The sequence below is a fragment of the Rhinolophus sinicus genome, linkage group LG15 (genome assembly GCF_036562045.2).
Source record: "Rhinolophus sinicus isolate RSC01 linkage group LG15, ASM3656204v1, whole genome shotgun sequence".
In the NCBI taxonomy this organism is placed as follows: domain Eukaryota; kingdom Metazoa; phylum Chordata; class Mammalia; order Chiroptera; family Rhinolophidae; genus Rhinolophus; species Rhinolophus sinicus.
Window position 1 is genome coordinate 5,173,209 of NC_133764.1, and position 25,306 is coordinate 5,198,514.

At 38.4% G+C, this 25,306-nt stretch overlaps 1 protein-coding gene across 1 annotated transcript in view; it reads right to left on the reverse strand.

The window, feature by feature from the left end:
- The window catches only part of COX10 (cytochrome c oxidase assembly factor heme A:farnesyltransferase COX10), a 125,471-nt gene that overhangs the window by 24,151 nt on the left and 76,014 nt on the right, over positions 1-25,306 (reverse strand). The window contains exon 5 of the mRNA XM_019712524.2: positions 13,306-13,376. Within this exon, the coding sequence (XP_019568083.2) occupies positions 13,306-13,376 (71 nt within the window). The remainder of the gene's footprint in view (positions 1-13,305; positions 13,377-25,306) is intronic.

Consider the following 25,306-nt stretch of genomic DNA (forward strand, 5'->3'; position numbering starts at 1 on the left):
AAAATTAATCTCATACTTCTTGGTCATTCTTCCAGAATAGATGATTTTTAAATTATGAAATAAAATTTTCTTTCTTCAAAAACAAAAGAAAACCCCAAACCTTAATCAAAACAAGGCAATTTAACTTTAATTTCCTGCATAAATCCGACATTTGAGCTTGGCATGCATTTTGGGGAAAGTCTCTACAGATAACTGTTCTGAAAATGTCTCCCCAGAATCACATGTAGGAGTTTTCTATTTCTGAAAAAGTCTCAAGTTACAGATACTGCAAGGTAGCAGAGGGCTGATTAAATTCACAATTTAAGGAATATGTGAAGAGATGTGGACACAAAACATATTTTAAAAGAAAATTAATTACAATGTTCGAAGAGCCATCAATTGCATAAAAAAAGATGGTAACCTGCTTAAAAACTGTTAAAACATATTTAAGAGAAATTCAAGAATAAACAAGCTTTTTTGGCATGATTATATTCAGAAAATAAGGACTGTGGCATTATATTAGAAAAACTGTTTTTTCAAGGAAAAGCACAAAGCAGGTCTGAGCTAAATGAGTTTTAAAAAATCGACTGAAAGAATCTTATTCATCTAGGAGGGAGGTAAGAAAGATAGGTAAGGGGGGGGGACGGGGGGGGGCGGGGAAGCTAAGATGAAACTTAGCCCATTGTTGACCTCTTCAATTATGCTATATCAATTCAGTTTATAGTAAGGATAGACTATGTGTACAAAGACTGTGGAATTTTCAGAGGGGAGATTCCTACTGTTTGATCCCATCCACGAAAACCACGTTTCTAGAGCAGGGGCCCAATCTCTGTGTATTGCTCACACTGCTTGTGCCCAAGGACCACCTACTGAATTTCTCCACTGCCCCCAGCTCCCGTGACACCTACCACACGGGAGGCACACACTTTTCCTTTTCCTTGGTTGAACCGGATGGTTTAATGCTCTGACCCACTCCCTTTTTAATTTATAAGACTATTTTAAAGCAGCTGTATTCACCTACATACATTTGCAGCTGACTCCGGCTCCTGCACCGCCTGCTCAGGACTGGAGCCTCTGGTCAGGGCAGCGTCTGCAAACACAGACATCCATAGGGACCAGGCTGGCAACACAAAGAAGGAAAGTGGGCCTATTTACAAAAGACGAGTGGTGAGGTCTGTGGGAACTGCTCTTCAGGTTTGGCAGGCAGATACCACGAGGGAAGGTGCCAAACAAGCCCAGAAAGCTGGGATTTTATGTTAAAAATTTCTATTTTTAAACGTTGGCAACTGTAGGAAAGCACAGCAAGCCAAACAAAAAAATGCCTCTTCAGGATTTGGCCTGTTGGCTGCTGTTCTGCAATCTGGCTTAGGTGAAAGAGCTCTTCTGTGACATGCGTGGAGCAACTTTGCCCTACAACTAACACACACACCCTTACCCCCGCACCGCGCCTTCCAATACTGCTCTCAATATTTTGTGGGACCATTTCTTAGTCATCCTCTGATATTCAGCCTAGACATTAAAACCAGTCCTCTAGGAGCATTTTCCCTCCCCCTTCTCTCCTTCCTGTCCCGCCCCCAGGGTGGCCTACAGGCCCTCCAGCTCTCACAGCATTCCTTAATCCTGTAGAGCACAGGATCTGCTCCTGGCCTTGTCTGCCCATCCCGCCACAGCCTACTCCTTTTAGTGCTTCATCTCTGTACCATTCATCTTCATGTTCCCTGTATCCAAGATTGGTGCCCAAAACGGTGTGTGAAATAAACCTTTACAAACCATGCAAAAGAGAACACCATCCTAAGACGCACTATCGCTCACATAACATCAGTCAGTGGGAATAGCACTTGATCACGTCAAATCTTTTCAAATCACTTTATTTGAAAAGAGAAGGAAGTAAAGCGATAGGACATTAGACTAAATGACTCTGGGTTACCAGTAAAGGTGTTTGCTCCTATGATTTTTTCTCAAGTGGCTGTTGAGTGATCGACTTGGTTACTATATCATAGTTAACTCTTTATATTAGAATATCTGCATATTTTATGCTTATAAAAGGGGGCATGGGAACGGAAGAATCCCCTACCCCCAGGATCGCTATCAGCAAATGTTCACAACTCAAAATGCTTCAAAATAATCACAAATGCTTTCTTTTCTCTTATGACAAGGAGAGAAAGGAATGTTGTCTTTCAGAAAATCTCAGCATTCTTTTCATTCACCCACTGTAATGGCTAAGCATGATATGTACAAAAACTTTTTGTTGACACTTCAGATAATAGTTCATAATGTTGAATGATCTTATTTTAAGAACAAAGTTCTCTATGTTGGCACCACTATTATTAAGTTGAGACCAAATTTGTTCTTCCTGCCACTTCAAATGACTGGTTAACACTAGAAAAAGAAATTTCTATACTTATAAAATGTTTATGTTCTTATTACATTTGCAATATATACACACCAAGAGACTAATCATAACAATCCCTAGAAACTCTGCAGAGCTGTGGCCTGGTCCGGGCACACGTCTTCTAGGCCAGAGTGACTGGGTGATGAATAATGTTCACAGCTCCCCTGCAGCCCGCAAAACGTTTACATTTGCTTAAGTGCTTACTGGTAAAACCTTCAGTAAATTTGAAAAATGTCTCCTGTAAATCCCTATAATACTTAAGCTAAACCCTGTTCTTTAAGTTAATAATGCCAACTAAACAATCCATTCATTTCATTTTGAAAACTCAATCTTCGTCATTCATTTAAAAACCAGGTATTGGCCGACCTTGATTCCAAGTGTTTAAATTTATCCTCTCTAAATAACCTTTCACTCTACTCTTATCGTTCTATCTCTCCTGCTTACAGCCCACACCCACAGATTACAAATTATGGATCACTCTCATCCGATCCATTAAGTTGGAAAAACTAACGCTGACATGTATTATTTCCCTGTCAACATCACCATGCTGAAAAATGGATAATCAAAGGAGACGTAATCAAAATACAGATGTGTTTCAAAGTAACAAGGAAGAAGGCCCAGCCCCGGCCCCACTTCAGGAAGCTTTCACTGTCCAGTCTGTCCTCATCTGTATTTTCTTTTTCTGATCTCCCAGAGAACTTCTTGTTTGTACCACTTCATTCATTTCACTCAATACATATTTATGGGCTCCCTTGTCCAGTCTGTGAAGTATTTTATGCATCTGGCTAATTCCCCCCCCCCCCACATTATAAGCCTTTTGAGCATTATAAAAACAGAACTGACAGTGCTTGTAACATTATAGGTAATCAATAAATTCTTAATGAATTGAATTAGACAAGGGAATCATTTAATTCTAAAATATATAGAAGAAACATTAAGCCTTGACATTCTTAAGAAAGAGTAATTTTAATTAGGATGGACCAAAAGAAAGGCTATTACTTAAAAACACACGTGTAAAATGGATTAGAAATTTAAGTCTGAAGGACCTCAAGTTAGATAAAAATGGCGGATTAAAAGTGTCTGTATCCCTCTGTCCATTCTGAAAACAAAGACAACATAAAACAGAAAAATTTCAACTTTGAGAGAACCAGGAAACACTCCAAATTTCCCTGCTCAATACAGGGAAGACAGAGAGAGGCTACACACCCCTGTGCGTCTAACACAAAATATCACTCAGTAAGTATTCAATTTAAGAATCTCTACCTTAGGGTTTGACTGCAAATCATAGAAAGAATTTGACATAGTGTGAACTGGGGGTGGAGAGGTGGATTGGAGCTAGAAACATACAAAACAGAATCTGGGCTTGAGATCCACAGCTGGCTGAGTGCAAGCTCATGTTCAGCAAGAGTGGCCCTGGAAGGAACAGCCTTAGATAACTTCTGCCACTCCACCTGTCCCCACACTCCTTTCTGTTCACAGGGACTGCACCACGGATGAAGTATCTGGTCCAAGCTCGGGCCATCAAATTTTCTCTCACAAGCTTGTGGAATTGGGACAGAGGCCTCAGCTGGAAGACCTTGGGGGCGAAGGCTGAGGTTACCATGTTAATGATGAGTCAACTGAAGCGAAAGTGGGATCAGAAGAGCAAATCAGTGAGAGAAAAATGAAGTGGAAGGACAGAGAAAAGCAGAGACGAGTAGTGAGGGTGGAAGCCAAACTCTAACTGGTGAAGTGGTGAGTGGGCCACTGTTTCTAGAAGTCTGGCGATAAAAAGAGAACAGAAGAACCACGTGTCCAAACAGTAAGTCAGCCAAGAAGAAAAGGACTCAGTGGGGCAGTGGGTTGGAGGAGGTACTGAGAGAGACCCCAAGGAGAGTCTGAGCCGAACCCCTGTTCTCAGGCAAGCTGGTCTTTAGGTCTTAGAACTTGTAGACCATAAGGTAGAAACAGGGTCCCACGGGTTCTATAGGCCCCAACAACTTCCAAAAATAGGTGTTATATTCTGGCAGCTATACCAGTGGAAAAATACTTGGTCCTCCTAAGAAGAAATGAGGTGTATCTTAAGAAGAAGAACTATTGGGGACATTCGTTTTCTTTTTTGATTTTTTAAAATTAAAATTTATTGGTGTGACAATGGTTAGTAAAGTTACATAGGTTTCAAGTGTACAATTCTGTATTACATCATCCATATATCACATTGTGTGTTCACCACCCAGTCAGTTCTCCTTCTATCACCATATTTTTGATCCCCTTTACCCTTTTCTACCACCCCCTCTTCCCCCTTACCCTCTGGTAACCAGTAAACTTGTCTGTGAGGGGGCATTCACTTTTAACTACACCTCTTCTTATGACCCTTCCCCGTGGCCACCCTAAAACTATTAAATCCATTTTATCCAATTATCCAATGTTGCAAGTAGCCACAGAGCTTCATTAAGTGAAAGGAGTTCAAGGAAACTAGATACTTACGTGATAAGAGGTGAAAGGAAGGACGTTACTAGTGAGGATATGAAAATGGCAGAGAAACAGGAGGCTCAGGTGTCAAAGACAAACCACTTCTTGCTTTTGCCTGTGACAAGTTCCATTTACCCCTCACGCATGGATCCCTTAGGCTGCGACGTGGTGGCCATGCTTACATGCAGCCTCAGGGGAACAGATGCCGTGGTTTGGCTCCAAGTTAACAGGAATAAACTCTGTGCTGAGGAGCCAGGACGAGAGGTTAAACCAGTGCCATGCTGACCCTCTGGGGCACTCGGTTCTCTCCAGACATCCTCAGACGCAGGTGCTGGAGCAAATGGCGCCTGCACACTGCGACTACAGGTTTATCCATGAGCATCTGGGATGCTTCCGGAGCGATGTGAGGCATAGTTTCCTCCAATGCACCAAGTGGCCCCCAGCCATTAAAGACCCTGATAAATAATTCTACCACAAAGGCCCCAGAGCTGAAGGAAAAAGCTGAAAGCCATGGGGTCAAGGGTTTCCACAGGAATTACATTTAGTAAATAGAAGCTGCAAAGGGATGTTTCTGTTGACCACCTGCAATTATCGTAAGGCCACAGTGCTCTCCAGAATAGACAACCAGAATAACTAATAACTTCTGTGTCCCTGCAAGAGTTAGGATGAATTTAAACATGTCAGCTTAATATAAAAAAATGCCTTTTCTTTTCAATAGTGAGGAAAACAGAAAAAGCAGTACTTTCCCAAACAGTTAATAAGGGAGACAATCTTTTCCTTCCTTCCTTTTTTTTTTAACTGTAAGTGATACCTTAGACATACAGAATTGGCATTTTATGTAGATAATAAAGAGATAATTGAAAGTACTGTCCTCCGAATTCTCCTTGGGAAAATGAAATGAATTAAAATGTCATTTCATAGATTTTATTCTCATTAAATGGTATTTTATTTGTAAAGATTTTCCCCTTTGATTCTCAAAAAAAAAATTACAGAAAATTTCTATTGCCTAAAATGTAAAGGGTATGTCTATATTGTAACTGACTATTTCAAACACAGTCGATGATTTTACTATCGTGTTTACCCAAAAATAAGACCTAGCCAGACCATCAGCTCTAATGCGTCTTTTGGAGCAAAAATTAATGTAAGACCCGGTCTTATTTTATTATAATATAATATAATATAATATAATATAATATAATATAATATAATATAATATACTGGGTCTTATACTAATTTTTGATCCAAAAAATGCACTAGCGCTGATGTTCCGGCTAGGGCTTATTTTTGGGGAAACACAGTATTCCTTATTTATTAAACATATCCAATGTCATTTCCTCTATATTCTGAAACAATACGGACCAATGGCGGCAGCCCCGTAAAGGAAAGACAGGGAGCGGATGCAGGTTCATCTTCCAACACAGTGGAGCTGCGGCCTACTGAGTGTATTTAGGTCAGCCCTAAGGCGAAAGTATATTATACTCAAAACTAGCCTGCAAAATGCCCTGAAGTTATCCATAAAGAACATGCAAGGTATGTGTGTACAATTCCAGAAAAAATAACTACGTCCACTAATGTTTGAGAATCACTGAGTTAAGTTAAATGGGGGAACAAAAGAAAAGTTTGTATTTCAATGGCTGGGCTTCATACCATGCTGCCGGAGGATGACTCTTAGCAGAGGAGACGGAGAACTCTAACAGGTGTTGTTGCCCTGCAGGGTTTACTCCATTCCGTTCTGAGGCCGAGCACCGGCAACCTGACTAAATGTGCATTTCGCTCTGGTAGTTGTGAAGGTTCCATTGGACAGCGGGGCTGCTACTCCCCCGGGGGTTAGGTTCTCACGTCTCCTTCGCTACACTACCCTAAATGAGTTATGTGGCACCTGTACACAGAGCTGCAGAATTTAAGAAAGATGGAGATACACGCACAGTAGACAACTACTCCTTAAGGGGCAAATGAAAGTTGTAGACGACAGAAAAGGGGGGAAGGCAGGTAGAAATGAACAGTAGGAGCAAGGGCAGAGAGGCAGGGATGGGCAGGGTTTTTGTGTGGGAGACGAATGATCCACAGGACAGAGGGAAAAGGCTTTGAAAAGCAGACACAATTTAATTGAACTTGTAGACAATGGTGGCCAGTCTCAATTCTGAATTGAGCAACAGCAAAACTTCACCTCCACCGTGAGTGCCTCAGTCCAAGCTATCATCACCTCAGCCCTAGGCCTGTAACAGGTCTCTCTGGCTCACTATTGTGATCCTATAGCCCATTCTGAGGAACACGCAATCTTTGTCTCGGAAAAACTCACGACATAACAGAGGCACAAGGAACCAGACAGTAACTACAGTGTGCTAAGCAGTGTACTGTGACGGGGGTCTGCACAAGGAACATCAAGGCAAAACACCCGACACCACCTCACTGCCGTATGGAAACAGTTATCCCTTCCAGAGGAAGTAACACTTAGCATAAAACCTACCCAGGAGTGAAAGGGCAAGGTAGGCACACCTTGCAGAGAGAGAGAAAGCATGGCACTTTAGCGAAAAATATCAGCACTTCCACTAAGTCACAATATACAACATAAAAGTATGAGTGAAAAAAGGTGAACATAGTGGGGGATGAGGCTGTAAGAACTGGGAAGGACCAGACCCTGAAAGGCCTTGTATGACACAGTGAATAATGAAAACAAATATTAAAAAAAAAAAAAAGTTAGAACACCCCAAAAGTTTAAAGACAGAAAACGATGTGACCATTTAAGGAAAACCCTATCTGCCAGCCGAATGGAAGACAGATGGAAAGAGGGTTAGAAAAAACGGAGAGAAACTAGTTGGGATGCTGTCTGTTGTAATAATCCATGCAAAAGTGATGACAGTCTGAAACGAAAGCAGTGGGGTGAGACAGCAAAGGTTCCAGGGTAATTCAGGAGGCTGAGAGGTCACAATTTGTTGGATAATCAGATGAAGGGGATAAAAGAAAAAGGAAGTCTAGAATATTTACAGGTCCCTGACTGTGGAATGTAAATTAACAGGTATATAATAAAAAAGACAGTTGGGGAGAGAAAATGATGAATTGGAGTATATACCAGGGGTGCCAAAAAAAGGTATACACATTTTAAGAGATGCTATCTACGTATTACTTGTTGAAGTTGAATTGAATTTCAGTAGCAATGTGTAGTATGACGCTCACTCAAATCAAATGAATGCTAGCATCACCATGCGACAGGCAGGACAAAGAAAATGGCGGAAGCACAGTTGTTGTTTGAGGAGCGCAAGACCATTTTGAAGTGGCATTTGAAATTCAAGAACATTCTCCCGACTTAACTCCCCTTGACTTTTACCTATGGAAGACCTTAAAGGATGTGGTGTACCGTAGAAAACCGGCTACACTGGTGGTACTTCGGGAAGAAATTGAAACAGCATGCGCAGCGATACAAGTGGACACTGTGGTCAACGTTGCTCAAGCTGTAGTTCACCATAATCATAATGGACGCTGATGGTACCACTTTGAGCACCTCTTGTAATTGCAGACGTCAAATGTGACTTGTATTCATCTTTTGTTATCAGTATATATTGAATATTATACTTTTAATATAGTTTTTTCCTTTCTTAAAATGCGTACACATTTTTTTTTGGCACCCTATGTACTTATTGACTCTGAGATGCCTAGAGGTGCATCCCAAAGGAGATTTTCCAAGAGTCCAAGCTCAGGAAAGGGAGCTGGGCTGGAGGCACAGACAGTGCAGAGTGTAGTATTTGCAGGAGAGATGAGAAGGAGGCGAACGACCACCAGCACAGGAGCCAGCAGAGGAGGAAGCGTCTGGAAAGGAACAACAGCTCGAGTGGCTAAGTTCTCACTCATCTTTGGTTCTCAGCTTTGAGACTTAGGTCCCTCTGATAAGTTCCCCCTGGCCTCTTCAGTTTGGATTACGTTGTCCTGTTTGCACTCCTACACGACTCAGGCACGCCCCTCCCTCAGTACTTACCACCGCCCTGCCGTGTCTAGCACAGTGCCTGGTTGGGTGGTGCATTTAAAAAATACATTTGCTGAGTGAACGGCATCAGTGCTAGTTTTCTTACACATGTGAGCTGCCATCTCCTCAATGGATTCTAAGAGAATGGAGACCATGCCATTTACCTGTTTGTAACCTTAGCAACCAGAACACTTCTCCATAGGGACAACTTTCCCCATAAACATGTCCTGATGATGATAATATGAATGAAGGATTCAACAACCTGCCACTGTCTACTTTCCACTGAGCGGTTTTACCAACTAAACATGATAATGGAAACATATAACCTTCACTTTCTAAATTCTCTTATTTACCAAGTGTTTTGCTTCCTTTGCCCTAACCCTCGAAACTAATCTGAATTTCATTTTTTATGTTATTCCCTGATAAGTATTGAAATATTTATTTTAAAGCAAATTTTGAAAACAGATGCAAGTTCTACAAACAAATCTACATTTCTCTAATGTTTTAAGCCCGCTCCCCAACAATGAACTTTTATTTACATGAGTTTATTGATCTTACTGTTATCCCCATAACCACATTGTGAGATGAACAAGGTTGGAATTATGGTCCCTACATGTGAGGACGTGCTGCTGTGGAAAGAATAATTCAAGGACTTGACCACGCTTAGAGTCAGTCAGATGACATTGTCACTAGACTATGATTACCATAGGAAGAATATCTGAAGACTGAGATGTTTTTTATTCCATACATTTTTTAAAAATTGCTAATTAACTTTCTCCAGCCACCAAATTAAAACTGGCTACAGCGATATGACTGCCGGATAAGAGGGTAAACTTCTCTGATATTTACCTTCATTTCATGACTTTTAGTCCTCGGCTTCGACTAAGTGGGTTTACTCACCTTCAATGTGAGCTCCTGATATGTGACATAGGAATTCTAAGGTGCGTTGCCAGAGAATAAAAGGGAGCTCTAAGCTCAAGTTCGTCCTCGAAACAATCACCCAGAGCCTTGACATTTTTGCCAGAAATGTCCAAACAAGTCAATTGACCTAATTCATCATTTCCAATTTGTAAGAAAACATAAAGATATTGAGTGTCATTTTTAAAATGCTATTTAAGGAGGTTTGTATTGCAGTGTCTACCTACAAACTGATTTAGATACATCATACTTTCCATGTATGTGTTTTTTTCCTCTTCTAGGCAAAATAAGCAATTGGAATGTGTATCAAATAGCCTTAAAAATAAGGAAATCCTGTGAACATCACAATCATCACCCTCATTCCCTTTATATCTGATGCCATATAGTTGTCATTCAAACTGGACACTGTTGAGAGTGAGAAGGGACACCATCACTAATTCTGCTGGGACAACACATGTACACCAGGACTGTCCTGGGCAAATGCCGATGAACGTTTGACCTTGAGCCCACTTTCCAATCATCCTATGTGACAGAGCACGTTCCTTTGATCCTAACCATCATCTGATACACACATAACACTGGCACCTTCTCTCCTCTTTCGTTCACTGTCTCTGTTTAGCACCTGGAACAAGTGAACTGCCAGAGATGTATCCTTGGGCTACGATGGCTGGTCAAGGGCTTCCTTGTCCCCAAATGCTTCAAGGCCACACAGACTAAATGGTTCTCACTAAGAGATGTTTGTTCTTCGATAGTTTGTCTCTGGCTTGTGAGGAGAGATTTGCTATTTGCTACAGAAGTCCCTGAGGGCTTTCTTCTAATATCATCACCAAGGGTCCTTTCTGATTTCTAAGAACGGAGAGGTAGAGGTTTGACTTCCCTTGAGTGGTATTTTCTTCTCACGGACAAAGACTTTTAGAGACAGCTATATGTAGTCATTAGGAACTAAGGGTGTGGAGTCCCATGGACTAGGCCGACGTTTTGTTCTGCCACTTATTTATAATAGTTGGGTCCTCAGTATTCTCACCTAAGTATTGGGGGGAACTGAACAGCATCTCTTTCATGGTTATCATTATGATGCAACTGTGATTCCACCAGGAAATGCAGAATGAGTTTTACAGTTCAACCTTATTAACTATGCGAATTTGATAATCTTTTCTTGTGATCTTAGCATTTATCCCAAATTCTATTTTTCATAACCCTGACTTGCATTACCTATTTTTCTATTTAACTATGACAGTCTTAGGATACCTCCCAATCCTTTCTGGAATAAAGAATATATTAAACAAGCAAACCAAAAGGCACTACGTTCTAGTCAGCTCTGTAAGGTGTTCAGTGACCACCCACCCCGCCACGTTTTTCTAGAAGAAAAGACTAAAAATACAGAGAATGGACATGCCCCAACAAGCAAAAGGCTCCTTTAGGTTATTTCGCCAGGTCCTCAAGAAATCACAGAACAACTAGTCCAGGCACATGTTTCTTTCCTTAAATATTACTATGTTACTTTAGCTCCTTAGAATATACCTTTGTTCACCTAAATAAAAAATTTCAAAATGAACTGTAATCACTTGAAAAAGTTAATGAAATACATTTTCTCCATCAATGTTTATAGAATGTCTTTAGAATGGCTAGAAACTAAGCTATCTATAAAGGCTGAAATGGCTGTCACCAGCAAAACTTTCACTGATATCTTTTCCCAGACTTCCTCCTACACTGCCTCTCAGCAACAATGACGGGCTCACACTTTACACGCCAAGTTGTAATGAAGTCTATGAAGTTGTATAGATTCAACAAGGCATATAAGCCCAAACCAAAGGGGGTAGTAAATACCAAAAAGAGAATTTCAAACTAAATTGGCTATACTTTGTATTTATATAGCCGATGGCCGTTAAGAATGTGAAAACCACCAAGGCTGAGAAATAAATGTTAATGGACAGTCTATAAGACTTTCTACTACACCCTTACGGCCACCTACTCACACAATATCTGTGTAGTAGATAATAATTTACTATGATAAATAGGAACTGACAAGATATAAAGTCTTAAGTTTTAAAATTATGCTTCTCAATGCAAGATTTCTGCCCCAGACTCATAACATCTCCTCGTACCTGTTTAATGAAATCTATCTTAAATATAAAAGTCAGTTTGAGTCTTTTTTTTTTCAGGCCTCTACTTTGCTCTTTGAAATAGCAGTGAAGGTGATCATAAGTGAGATTCTGCCTGGGTCATCCTGCAAACAAAAGATGAAGTGACAAGTTTAACAAGACTAGTAACTGTTTTGTGGCCTCTCTCTTTTAAAGAAAGGGCACTCTCGGTACCAACAGCCAAAGCCACGATGTCCATCCAGGAAGTGCTGCTTTTCCAAGTGCAGGAAATGGCCACACCAGGCAAAGTAAGAGGAGCGACCAGTAGAATGACGGGCTTTTATCTGATTACCGTTACTTGCGGGCCTGTCCGTATTTCCCTTGGTTCTAAAGGAGAGTAGGATTTCACCGAGGAAAAACGACTGGACAGAATTTCCAAATAAGTAGGAACCTACCTGTGATATGACGAGTGGAAAGAGCAGCTGTTAGCTTTGGAGATGGGTTCCAGAGTTTGCATTCTGCCCTCTAAAACAACTTTACTCAGATAAAACTACTCTGATATTTTCTAAACGTAAACACAGCAAATAGCTTTACTTATATTTCAAAAAAGGAAGTAAAATATCAGTAGATATGAGATTTCTGTTCTTATATATTTTTAGCTAGCTCTATTGCCCCTATCAATAAAATGGTATTTAAAATTCATTTAAGAATTGAATGGCTAAAAACAGTTCATATTAAAAATCATTTTTACATAGACGTATTGACTATATCTGCATTTGTTTCCTTTACTGTTTGGTTAATATGTGTGATTATTTGATCCACCGGTGTCACCCCAATAAACTTTAAGCTCCATGAGGGCACTGCCTGGAAACATGAAAAGCACATTCACTGATTTACAATAGTTAGTATAAACCATTTGGCTCTTTTTATTCTTCTCAGCTTATGAGATCTATTGAATTAAAAAAATATTTTAAATGCTGGTTTCGAGGTCTCTAGGAAGTAAAATGTTTAATTATTAACCATTAGTGATATTAAAATATTTATATGCCTTTTAGTTCTACTTAATTGAATTTGTTGGAAAGCAGAATGGAGGCAGTAATTTACTTGGCATGCAACACCATTATCAGTTTATCTGAAAAAATAAGGCTTCAGACGTAACTGTCTTCTGAGACACTATATGGACTTGTGTGAAATCATCTGTGCTAATGGAATGTTTTTACCTTCATCCCTTCCAAGTGAAACCAGTCCATGTCCCAAAATTGAACTGAATAAGAAGTCTATTGCATGAGTTACTCCCACAACAAAACTGCAAATCTTAGATCCATTTTCAGTGCTCTGTAGTACATTTTGATTAGAATTGAAAAGTACTGTGTTATACTGGGTTCCACCAATATAACCCTTTGAAGGGGGTGGGGGGGTGTTGTTTTGACTTCACAACTGAAGGCAAAAGACTGGAAAATGACTCAGGATGAACAAACAAATGAATGTTCTATAACGTGAAACAGACTTATATTCTTGATTTTTACCTGATCTGTCCACGAACCAGAGGTCTGTTCTTTGTCCTATTCATGTTTGAATCAAATGGCACCTCGAAAAACTGCAGAAAGATTGGAAAAAAGATAGAAAACATTAAATACAAAATGAAACAATTCTTCTCTTCTGCTTTAGTTCTACAAATTTTTCCACAGTAAATTTCATTTTAATTTTGAGAGTACGAATTAATACTCTTCAGAGGAAAATTTCCCAGGAGAGGCACATTTTAAAAATTATATGCATTAACTGTCAGGAATATGCACAGTTCCACTTTTATCCACCTTGAAAACCACTTGTTAAATGTACAGTTGCATTCTTCAAAGCCACTGTTTCAGATTGTAAGAGGAATAGTTTCATTGTGTTTGACATACACATGGTTTTGCTATGGCTCTATTTGGAAGTTAACTGTGACTGAAAGTGGCATCCGAGTGTCAAGACAACCAGGGGGGAACCCTGATGGCTATGTTTCATCAAGTTAGCCCAGCATCCCCTTTCCTGTAGAGTTAGCTGCAGGTGAGGGATAGCCACAAGAGAAGCCTGTATGAGATCGGGAAGGTGGAAATGAAGAGGCGGCCATGTTTACTATTGGAAAGCTGGTGAAAGGTCAGGCACTACTGCAGCTCACGCACAACTGTGGATCTGTTGGTTTGCTTTGTTGGCCTGGAATGGCACCGAACTTGCAGCTTCCCCAGCTCCTGACAGATATCCTTGTGCTTCAGCAGATCCCTGATCTCGTCCACTTCTTATAATCTTGGGCCAAGTCTCCATGCTATTCCATGGCCAAGTGCACCAGCTCTTCTGCAGGACACCTGCATCATCAAAGTTGCAGGCTTGGAAACGCGAGACACAGACACATCATCCAGTTTGTTCTCCTGAGTTTCAGCTCTTCCTTGCGGATTCCAGGCTGCTCTTGCTTTACTTTCCTGACTGATGGCTCTGCTTACATCAAGCCAGCATCAGGTCCAGGTTCAACAACATTATAGAGATGGCTGAACTCCCAGGATCACATCACACATCAGGCCTAAACCTTATAATACATCTGTTACATCACTCATCGTGGTTCTGACATTCTGATCAAACCCTAACTGATACAGGCTTCTTCTCTATTATTTTCAATGTGCCACTATTTAAAAGTATTTAACTTTCCAATATGTTCATCTTATCTAATGATCTAAATGGCAGGCTTCCTGAGATATGAGAATTTATATTCTTAATGTTAAAGAGAGCTATGGAAATTGGCATCCAAAAAATAATTCCTTAAATGAACCAGTAGTATTTTTGCAGATTGTATTACATTCATTTAAAAATAATACACCATTTATAAGTGTTAAAAATTATTTACCTGTAAGAATCTATATACCTTGAGTTAGTTCAAGTTACATGTAATTAAAATGTTCTGTCTGTTTATATTCCCTCGCTTCCCCAATATTCAAATGCATTCTATAGGTGACCTACTAATTTAATGTCACATGACCTACTAATTTAATGTCACAGAACAAATGAGGATTCCAATGACAAATCCCATTATTTAAATGCTGGTAAGGTGCTATCTAATATAACACAGAAGCTCTAGTATAAATAATATCTTGGCAGTTCTCAAGTCTGTGTACGTTTGTGTGTGTGAGTGCGAATTCCTTGTTCAGGAATTCCAATGAATTATTTCATCTGGATGAAAAAATATATTATTATTTTTCTACATTTCTGGCAAGTCAGCCACCCAAAGATGGGAACTGAGGTCTAGAACGTGGCAATTGAACTTCAGGGTGCCATAGCTTGGCAGCAACTTCTGACTCCCATGTATGCTTAAATTTATCAGGACAAGCAACATCTGGGTAGAAATACCATGCTAACCAAGCCTTATGGTTCATTTCAGTGAGGGCTTGACAATTCTTCCTAGCACCAAGGGATCAGAGCTCATCATGCTACTTGATTCTGTTTTTCATGTATTTTCTATAATGCCTTTCAGTTAGGTTTACTGCTTTGGTTTAGATATTCAAACCACATTTCCAAAACATAAAGCATAGTATATTTAGATGAGAAATTTAAACACTTTGGAACGTACAGCTGGCTTTAGTCTATTCACATTTTTTCCTGTGCTTTATAATAATTTCTTTTCATAATGTCATTATCACTTCAGTTGGATCCAACTATTTCTGCAGGAGTGAAGCAGAGCTCCTTCTATTTGTGTTGAGAATAAAACACAAGTGCAGTATTACGAACTCTTAGAATATATTGTTCTGCCACTTTTTAATATTTCCTCACTACATTGAATATACTGTAGTGAACACAATTTGGACAGCTGCTCGGACCACACTGGTTCAGGGGCCAGGCTTGCGCTCCACCTCCCTTCTTTTAGAAGGCTCTGTTCATTGGGTCCCAAATAGCCACACAGCTAGTATCTTACCCGCCCTCCCCTGGTCTGGATACAGTGATTGATTTACGAAGTAGGTATTAGACTCAAACTGAGACTTTACAAACCAAAGCCCAGGAAAACATGTCCTCCCTTCTGTTAAGTTGCCTGTGGCCATGGAACAGGATACAAGGGAAGTGGAGGAGAGATTGAACATTGATTCCTTGGGTCAAGTTATGTCCATGGCTCCACCTCTGCCCTTTCCTGTTTAAGCCAACCTTCCGTGGGTCTATACCTTTTCCTCCAACGTCCTAATACATGAAGACTATAAAAATTTCAAACATCTGAGCAATGTGTTGCAAACAAGTAAATAATACTGTGCTTTTTCCTTCAGCAAACAACTTATTTTGTCTACGCTATGTTTTCAAAAGAAGTTTTTCTTTCAGTCTCTCCCTCATAAAAATCCATCAATCTTTTGGAATTCTGTTCATTTTAATTTTTTCCTTTTTTATTCAGGTTCACGACCTCACCATCTTCCTTCCAATCAGTCAGATACTCCTTCACATTTCTTGCCCTCTTATAGCAATCCTAAGATCTGTTACAGTACTCAGGCTCTTGGGGGTGCAAATGGTAAAAAAAACACCAAAAACACAATAACTCAAACTAGCTCAAAAACAAATAAAACCCACATAAAAACGGGTCTTTTTCTCTTACAACAGGGTAGTACCTGCTTTGAAAAATTACTGGATTCAGTATAAAATATGCCATCAGGATTCTGGCTCGTTCCATCTCAAATCTGCTTGGTGCATACCTGCATGCAGGCTCTCTCCATGAAACAGGAAAAATGGTACGGGCAGCCCCAGACTCTCATCCTCCTAGCAACCCTAGAAGGAAGTTTAGTTCTTGATAGCTCCAAAAGCAAAGTCCAGAACCATCATGGCCAGAAAGTATCATGGCTAGGGGATGACGTGACTGTCCTGTGAGCACGGGAAGGGTGTTGATGGAAAGACAACATGCATGACACACTATCCAACTTAAACTACAAGTATTATTTTCTCCATAGAAAGAAAAATTCTATTACCAGAAGAAAGTAGGAAGATGTCAGGCAGACAAATGTAGTGAAATTATTTATAACTTACTGTAAAGCTGACAACCCCAAATCATTTCATTTCACATGTCATACCTATAAAATAACTTGCCTAACTAGCCTAACTATTCCTAGTTTAAGTATCTGAAAGGTATTAATAAATATATAATTTACATTAATCTTTGTCTCATAATCAGTTTGAAAATCAATTTAATAGTTCTATTTATTTAATAGAATAGTAAATGGATCATCCCCCCCCATAGTCACATGATTAAGATATAGGGCACGAATATACCAACAGAGAAATATTTATTAGACACCTATTATAAGATTTTTACTTTTCTATTTTACCATGTTTCTATATTAGTAGATAATTATTATTACTCTCAAGAGATGATACTCAGATATAAAATATGAATAGTCCTTCTAATAAACAATATACACACTTATGATAGTATTGAATTTTGTGAGCTAAAATGACACAGATACCCAAAGTGGACAGAAATATAACTTGGCCCAAGTGATAAACTTTTTGTTCCTACTTTTAATTATACTATACTCTATGCAAAAAGCAGATGTATTTTAGAGATGTCTGTAAGTCAGGCTCAGAAATATTGAATTTGATAATGAGGTGGAACTTTTTCTTTCCCTATGCTAAATAATGACAGCAGCATTCTTTCTAAAGACTCAATAGAAAAACAAACATGTGAGCCTTGTCAGAGTTTGTTTTTCCATCCATCTTCTCCAAGCTGTCAACAAGTGTTTGTCATTCCAATATGGCTCACAGCTTCCAAGGTCCAAGATAATGTCTCCATCAATCTCAGACCAAGTTAAAAGGGATGTTAAACAAAATAAATAAATACAGCACGGGGAGAGGCACCTTTTTCATCGGGATTCCACATGGCATGACTTTCAGCTTACAAATCAGTTAAGATACATAGTCCACCATTATTCTTTCATTGTTACTAATGTTTTATTGCCATGCCCAGAATAAACAAATTAAGTCCGAGTAGTTGTTGCCATTGATTTTTTCCCCCTGTGAGCATTTGAAAAAACAAGTGCCTGTGTGCTCCTGCGTTCATCAGAAATGGCGTTTCACCTTACGTGGCGACTGGGGCATGATCTCCTCTAAACCTTCCTCAGCCCATCTCTCATTAAGCTGTATTTAAAAGCTTCGCCCTTAAAGGAAATATTAAAAAGGTATAAAAGGTCATCCAGCACTTATCAGAGGCTCAAAGTCTATACCCAGTAAGTAAAAAAAGTCAGAAAGTCACATTGGTTTTGACTGGCTTCAAAAAGGGTGCTATAGGTCACTCTTTCCCCTGCCAGAGAGATCTCAATTTGTAACACTGCTTTCCAAAAAAAGATACAAGGAAAACACATTAAAATATGTATAATATTTGTGTCTAGGTAGAGAGATGTGGGATGATTTATTATTCCTTACCTTTTTGTGTTTTTCAATTGTCTATAAAGACCATGTATTTTCTACTTAGGAAAAAAGGTAATAAAAAATTCTACCTAAATGATAATAATATGAAATCTGGACAAACCCTTTTTAGGTTAATAATAAAGAATTACTAACCGGATCTAGTATAAAAGCATGGTTAACGGAGCCATAGCCAATCAGAACCTTTCTCCCCAGAGAGTCACAGGAAGACAAAATGTTGATCCAAAGTATTTCTTAAATACATCCCTTTCCCCTTCCTCAGTGCCACTTTCCTAATCCAGGCTGCTATTTTATTTTGCCTAGATTCAATAGCCTCCTAATTACTTCCTCCCTCCAGGACTGACCCCCCACACCATCAATTTTCATATAATAGTCAAAGTGATCTTTTCGGATGCAAACCTGATCATATTGGATCAGTTTCCATAAAACTTTTTCTCGCTGTCCACTGTCCAAGGAATAAAGTTCAGGGCTCTATCGTGGCTTGTAAAGCTCTTTGTAAAAGCTCTGGCCCCTTTTTACCTCTTTGGGCTCTCTTGCTCTTGCCCTTCCGAGCTCGACTGTGAGCATTCTATTGCCTTCCAGCTTCTCCAGGACACACTGTCAGTTCTTCACATACTCTACTCTCTGCCTGTAGAGACCCATCACAGTACTTGTACTTATACCACATCTGTAGTTACCTCAGACTATATTCAACTTTTCTGTGTGTGTGTGTGTGTGTGTGTGTGTGTGTGTGTGTGTGTGTGTGCCTGAGCAGCGGAGCTATGCTGGATAAAGCCGGGCTACAGGGCAAGAGGATTCACTACAAATTCACAATCACCACCTTCAAGTGGGCGCTTACCGCTCCCTGGCAATCTTATATCTATCAAGTCAACTCATCCGTGACTCTCCACAGGAGGATTTCAATCTGGTCCGCTCTCTAGCATCTGACGTCTCTATTTCCACTCCTTCCCTTCAATACATGACATGGCCTCGTACTTTATTAAATATCGAAATCCTCTATCTAACAAGAGACTCGTTTCCCTACCGTCACCCCTACTGACACAACAGGTGCAACCTCTGCTCCTTCTCTCCTACCTGGGACTAGTCAGTCCTCCACCTGTGCTGGCAACTGTGCTCCCTCCCACCCCCTAGGAAATCTGTCCCACCAATTATCCCTTTTCTCTACCGCATATTTGGCCTGTGTCTTCTAGCTGGATCATTCCCATCTATAACTAAGCATGTCTAATTTTTCCCCATCCCAACGTGTCTCCCAAACCCCACGTATCTCCCAATGTCGTTATTTGACTTTACCACAAGGTTAGCATTTGCAAATGAGAATAAATTGGTCTTTCCTAGTGTACATGAAGTTTGGGGCCCATATCTTAGCCAGCATGTTCAATAAAATAAGGTGTCTAGGGTGAACCTAGGAGCCTTCTAAAAAATCTCCAAATAAGCTCAAAGGAATTTCTACTCTAATAGCTGCCAAGGACTGTAATTCCATCTGTGCAAAACCCATTTTTAAAATAGTTAATTCTGAAGGCCAGTTTTGAAGAACAACAAATAAATGTGTTAAAGCCCACTAAAGGCTACTCAGATGAACAGACTATTTAGATTTGCAAAGTAAACAAAAATCTTTCAAACTCAGACTTAAAAGATTAGAAAACCTTTCCTCAACTAGTGCTACCTCATCATAATCTAATATGGACGTAAGAGTATCTTACTAATAAATTCCTGTGGATCCCTCCACAGCTGTAAAACAAAATAGGCATGCTTACCTACTGACAACATCAACAGTGATAAAATAATATGACAACAGTCTGACCTCTGAAACAGTTCCCTAAAATACTACAAAGAATTTAAATGCCACTATTACAAACTTTAGAACATGAACATTTCTAAAAGACAAGAAATCAGTAAAATCATTTTTATCTAGGACTCCATGGCAGAAGAACGATACAATACTTGAAAAGAAAAGGTTATGCCACATGTGGAGCAATAAAACTGGCAAATCGACAGAGGTTCAAATGCTGCTATTATATACATCTGGTAACGACAGGGTGGGGGTCGGGGCTAGAGAAATCATTAAGCAATTTGAGAACTCCCAAACAAAGAAACTGTAAAATTCTGAACTATAAAGCAAAGGAAACACACTTAATCCCTCAGGAGTTTCAGTATGTATTTCAACTAGGTTATCCCTTCCCTCGTAAGGACGCAGCAATACACCAAACCTGGAGTGACACAATATCCGCACTGTACGCATGTGGGCACAAAGCCAGCCTGCTCCAGCACTCCTGGCACCTGTTGGTTTAATCATCGCGTTTCTCTGCACAACAGAGAGGCGGGGGGTGGGGTGGGGGTGGGAATTGGACAAAATATGTCTCATTCATTTTGCCTATCAGAGAATAGAAATACACACCTTTAAAATAATAGTCACGTATGCTTTTTCTAAGTTTTCAATGTTAAAAGATTAACACATTTCTTCTAAGATTACAGTTTATTTTTCAACTTCTGATACCATATAACTGAAAACGGAAATTATATGGTTTCTTAAGAGACACCAACTCTCCACCATATTATCTTAGCAAAGTGACTTGCAACTTCTCTTTAATGACCCTGGGATTCTGTGATGGGGGACAATTACAGTGCATTGCAACTTTAGTAAGCTTTTCTCTGCTGCCTATTTCCCCCACAATCCTAAAATATTCTCTTACTGATTCCCTAAAATTATCTTCAAATAACTTTCTGAAAATCTCTGTTTAAAGCAACTATGGTATATTCTAAAATGTGCTTCTTCATGAATTTAAGTGGAAAAAATTGGAATGGTGACTAGTAACAATGACTATACATCAAAATAATAATAATAATTATAGAAAGAATACTTCTTGCATCAAAGGATACAAATAGCACATAAAATACTATATTGGGAGACTTTCAAAGAGGTCTTAAGAAGGGAACACAGGTGTTATACAGTAGACATTAACTGGAATACTTCCGACAGCTTTTTATAGTTGTCTCTGTTCCTATGTTCCCACTGTTTCCCTTTCAACCCGCTTACTGGAAATGCCTTATTGCTGTGCCTGATACGCTCAGAATATTTATCTAAGTATAGAGCTGGGCCATCCACATAATAGAGGAGGCCTGCAGTCCCTTTGCTGAAAGATATGAAACGGCTGAAAATTCTTTCGGTAGGGCAAGACATTTGTCACGCATGATGGATAGGATATTGAGTAAGTCCCCAGAACCCTTAAAAGTTTACGTGTATAGCTTCTTTTCTGAGAAGCCAAACAAAAACCTGTACTGTATTAATTATAAGCATATCACTGTGTTTTGAGAGCACAGTATGTCCACTTACCACCTTACAGAATGGTCCAAAATAACAAGTTGGTCAATCCACACACAAGATATTTTCAGTCGTCCTGTTAACAGCAAACTGGGAAGAAATGTTTGCTTTGCTAAAATACATAGATAAAAATCCCTAACTACTAGGAGTTCCTAGACAAGAAGATACAATAGGATGCAGAGGTTCATTTTGAGCTTTCAATGGTACCTTCTAAAAAAAGTTTTAATTAATTAAAAATGGCATAAAAAGAATTTAAATATTTTCACCTTTTCTGCCAAATATCAATTTAACCCAAGAAAGCAGGCAAACACTGTAAAATGCCTATGAATTACAGTAATTGATGTGCGACTATGATTTATTGGTACAATTATGCAGCTTAGATAATGGCATTTGGTCATTAAATCCCAATATTTAAAGAATTACAAGAGATTACATGTCTATATGTTTCCTGTCTGCATCACAAGTTTCTGTCTCAGAGGCAGTTCTTAGAATAGCGGGAATGTATATGATTTTCTATGTTTGTACAACTATCCAAGTAGCAATCTAATTTTCTGACAAATACGAGTTAAAAGTAGAGTGCTAATGTCTTATGAAAGCAGTAGAATAAAGGGGTGATTTTAGCAACGTACCAGACTAAATTCCAAATAATACCCAAAGTCAGGTTTTCCATAGGAAACACTTAAACACTTATTTGAGTACATTTTTAATCAGAGGTTTTACTTTAGCAATGTCAAATGGATAACAATTCTCAATTTAACGCAATCCTCTATTAAAAAATAAATCTCCCACATCATGGACTGTTTCTCTTATGTGAGGCAGAGAAATTCTAAATTATATGTGCCAGCATAAAACATGAAGTAACAAGAACCATTCCCATTCCCACAAATCCATAGCAAATGGAAAGGTAAACAGAGCCTTCATAATTAAATCTGTAATGATATAAAACAGGTTAGATAACAAATGTCTTTATAAGAAAATAGTCTGCAATGCGCAATTATCTAACCATTACTACATTTATTTCGGCCTATGCAGTTGACAGTGACTTTTAGTCCATAATGAGAATAGTTAAAAATAGTCCCCATTCTTATAAAGGCAGTCTTTAATAGGCACAATCCAAATTAATGAGACAAGTCACATTGGGGACAGGGACTGGGATTTTGTCAACTGATCTTTAACAGGTAGTTAGCCTTAAAAATCCTAGACTATATCCATATATACATTTTGGAAATAATACATGAAGAACAGCAATAAAGCAGCATCTAGTTTATATCAATATAATCTTTCAAAATGATAGCTCTAATAATTAAGTATATTTGAGGCATCATTTCCTTCACTTATCATGTGATGACTTAAAAATTAATTTGATTAAAAGTTCTTTAAAGTAAAATTACCACCACTTGTCAAGATTTTGAAAGCTATGCAACCGAGAAATCAGATGTAACATTTCGACTAACGAAGAACAGGCTCACTGAAGATTATTGATCACATATATTACATGATATTTAATAATCTAAACTTTGCATTGCCTCATAACAAGTCAATGAAATCACTATTAGGAACGTAAAATACTTAGAATTAAAAACAAAAACAAGAACATGAAAATAAAAATGTTACTTCAATATCATTTACAAATGAAAAGGGAAAATGTTCTTATGAAGAACGATAAGAAACTCTACATTTAATGAGTTTAGTTTATTTCTAATAAATTCAAATTCTAAAACTACATATTAAGGAAATAATCTAGAAGTAGAGGAGAAAATTACATGCCAAAAATAAAAAGTATCTACCGTAGTGTCTCCTTTAACAGATAAAAATTGGAAGGAACACAAGAGGAATGGTTAGAGAGTGATGGTTAAAACGTGATAAAACAATTTGATGGAATATCAGGCAGTCATTAAAAATAATAATTAAGAAGACTAATAATCTGGAAAAATGCTTCAAACACTAATATTGTAATTTAAAGTTTATTCATTTCAAAGTAGTGGGTCTATTTTTTTTGTTCTTTTTAGAATCTTCTTTTATTATAATAAAAAGGAGAAAAATAATAAACACAAAGAATAAACTATACAGATAGATGTGGCCACATTCTTTAAAAAAAAATTGCACGTACTTTGGGAATGTTTTGTAAAATTAAATATTACACTACATTTTCCAAACCACATTAAATCTTTTAGGTTTTCCAAAACACATCAGAAGTATAAACTTTTTATCACAAAGGCCTTTGAAGGTTAATCTGAGGGAGGAAACGCCTTATAAAGATTGTAGTTACCTACAACAGACTTATAGAAGGAACTCCTTGGAAGAAATGTTTCTTCACTTTTAATAACTGTTTTCAAAATGGTATTTTCCACAGCATTATTTGTTTATGCATAGCTGCAGCTCACTAAGCCCACGTTTTTCAGAACTTTAGTTTTAGTTTTATTATTATAGCATATTCTAATTTGCTCAAGAATCTACAAAATTTACTCCAGCAAGCTAGTGACAATCCAATAAATACTACAAGCTGAATCTGTTTTTGACACTAAGTTTTGGAGGCAACAGAGGGATCCTCCTAGGTAGAAAGCCTCAAATATACACATCTGTAGGTTTCTGCTTTGAGCTATGATGCTGATGAATGAAATAACTAAGTCTGCAATCATCATGCAACTTTATTTTATTGCCAAGAAATCCCACTGACTTAGCTATGAAAAAAAAGCAGCCAGGTTATTTTATTTGAAACTTTCTTATGAAAACTTCAATATTAAAATGATAAAACCTTTTTTTTGGATCAGCTTTCCACTTGAAAAACAATGTGCATTCTCAGCTATGGATTTAGTAATTAAGGAAATATATTTCCTATGAGGTGACCAGTAATTTTGTCATGAATACATAATTGACAGATCCTGGTTAATATTGTGAAGTTTCATTAAAACGTGAGCGTCTCGTGATAACTATTCACAACTTTATCAAAGCAGATGAAAATCTATAGTCAGTTTGGTAACTGAATGAATGTAATAGATAAGCAAGATACGGAACAACAACGCGACAGTACTTTTTTTTTACTGATAGGGCTATGGAAATGCAGTGATTTATTTGTTAAAAAATCAGGAACAATATACTACTATTAGTTATGACTTACTGAGGGTTCACTATTACCAAGCTTGGGCTAAGCAAATTGTACATTAAGTATTATCTCATAGAGTAATCCTCACCATAACTTTATTAGGTAGGTCTTACCATTATATTCACTTGAAAGAGGAGGAAACTGAGACATGAACAACTAATTAACCAAGGTTATAAGACTTAGACTTAAACCAGGCACTTTGATTCCAGAGTCCCTGTGCGTAATCACTACCTTGTATATCCTACAGCCCACTATGCTTGAGTAAGGATGAGGAGACGATGGAGACAGAAACCCTGGCTCCAGCTCACAGTGTGGCTCAGAAGATAAGACACTTATAAAATAATAAGAGACAGTATAAGATTCACAGAAATGCAGATAATGACTGACAATAATAACTTCAGAGGAAAGACAAATTATGATTCTCAACACTGGTACATCCAAAATTTGGTCCACCAGGCATCTGGGTACAAGACACTTGAGAATTTTTAGCAAAAGTCTGTGTTTACTTACGTAGCTAGCACTCAAGACCTTGAAAGGACAATCTTTTTACAGGTATGAAATGTGAACGCAACAAATCTTGCCACCAACACAGCAGTTATCATTGGAAGGAGAATATGTTTCTAATGATTTTGTTATTTTCAAAAAGAACCACTGGTATGCTTATCTGCAGTGGAATCACTTATAAATC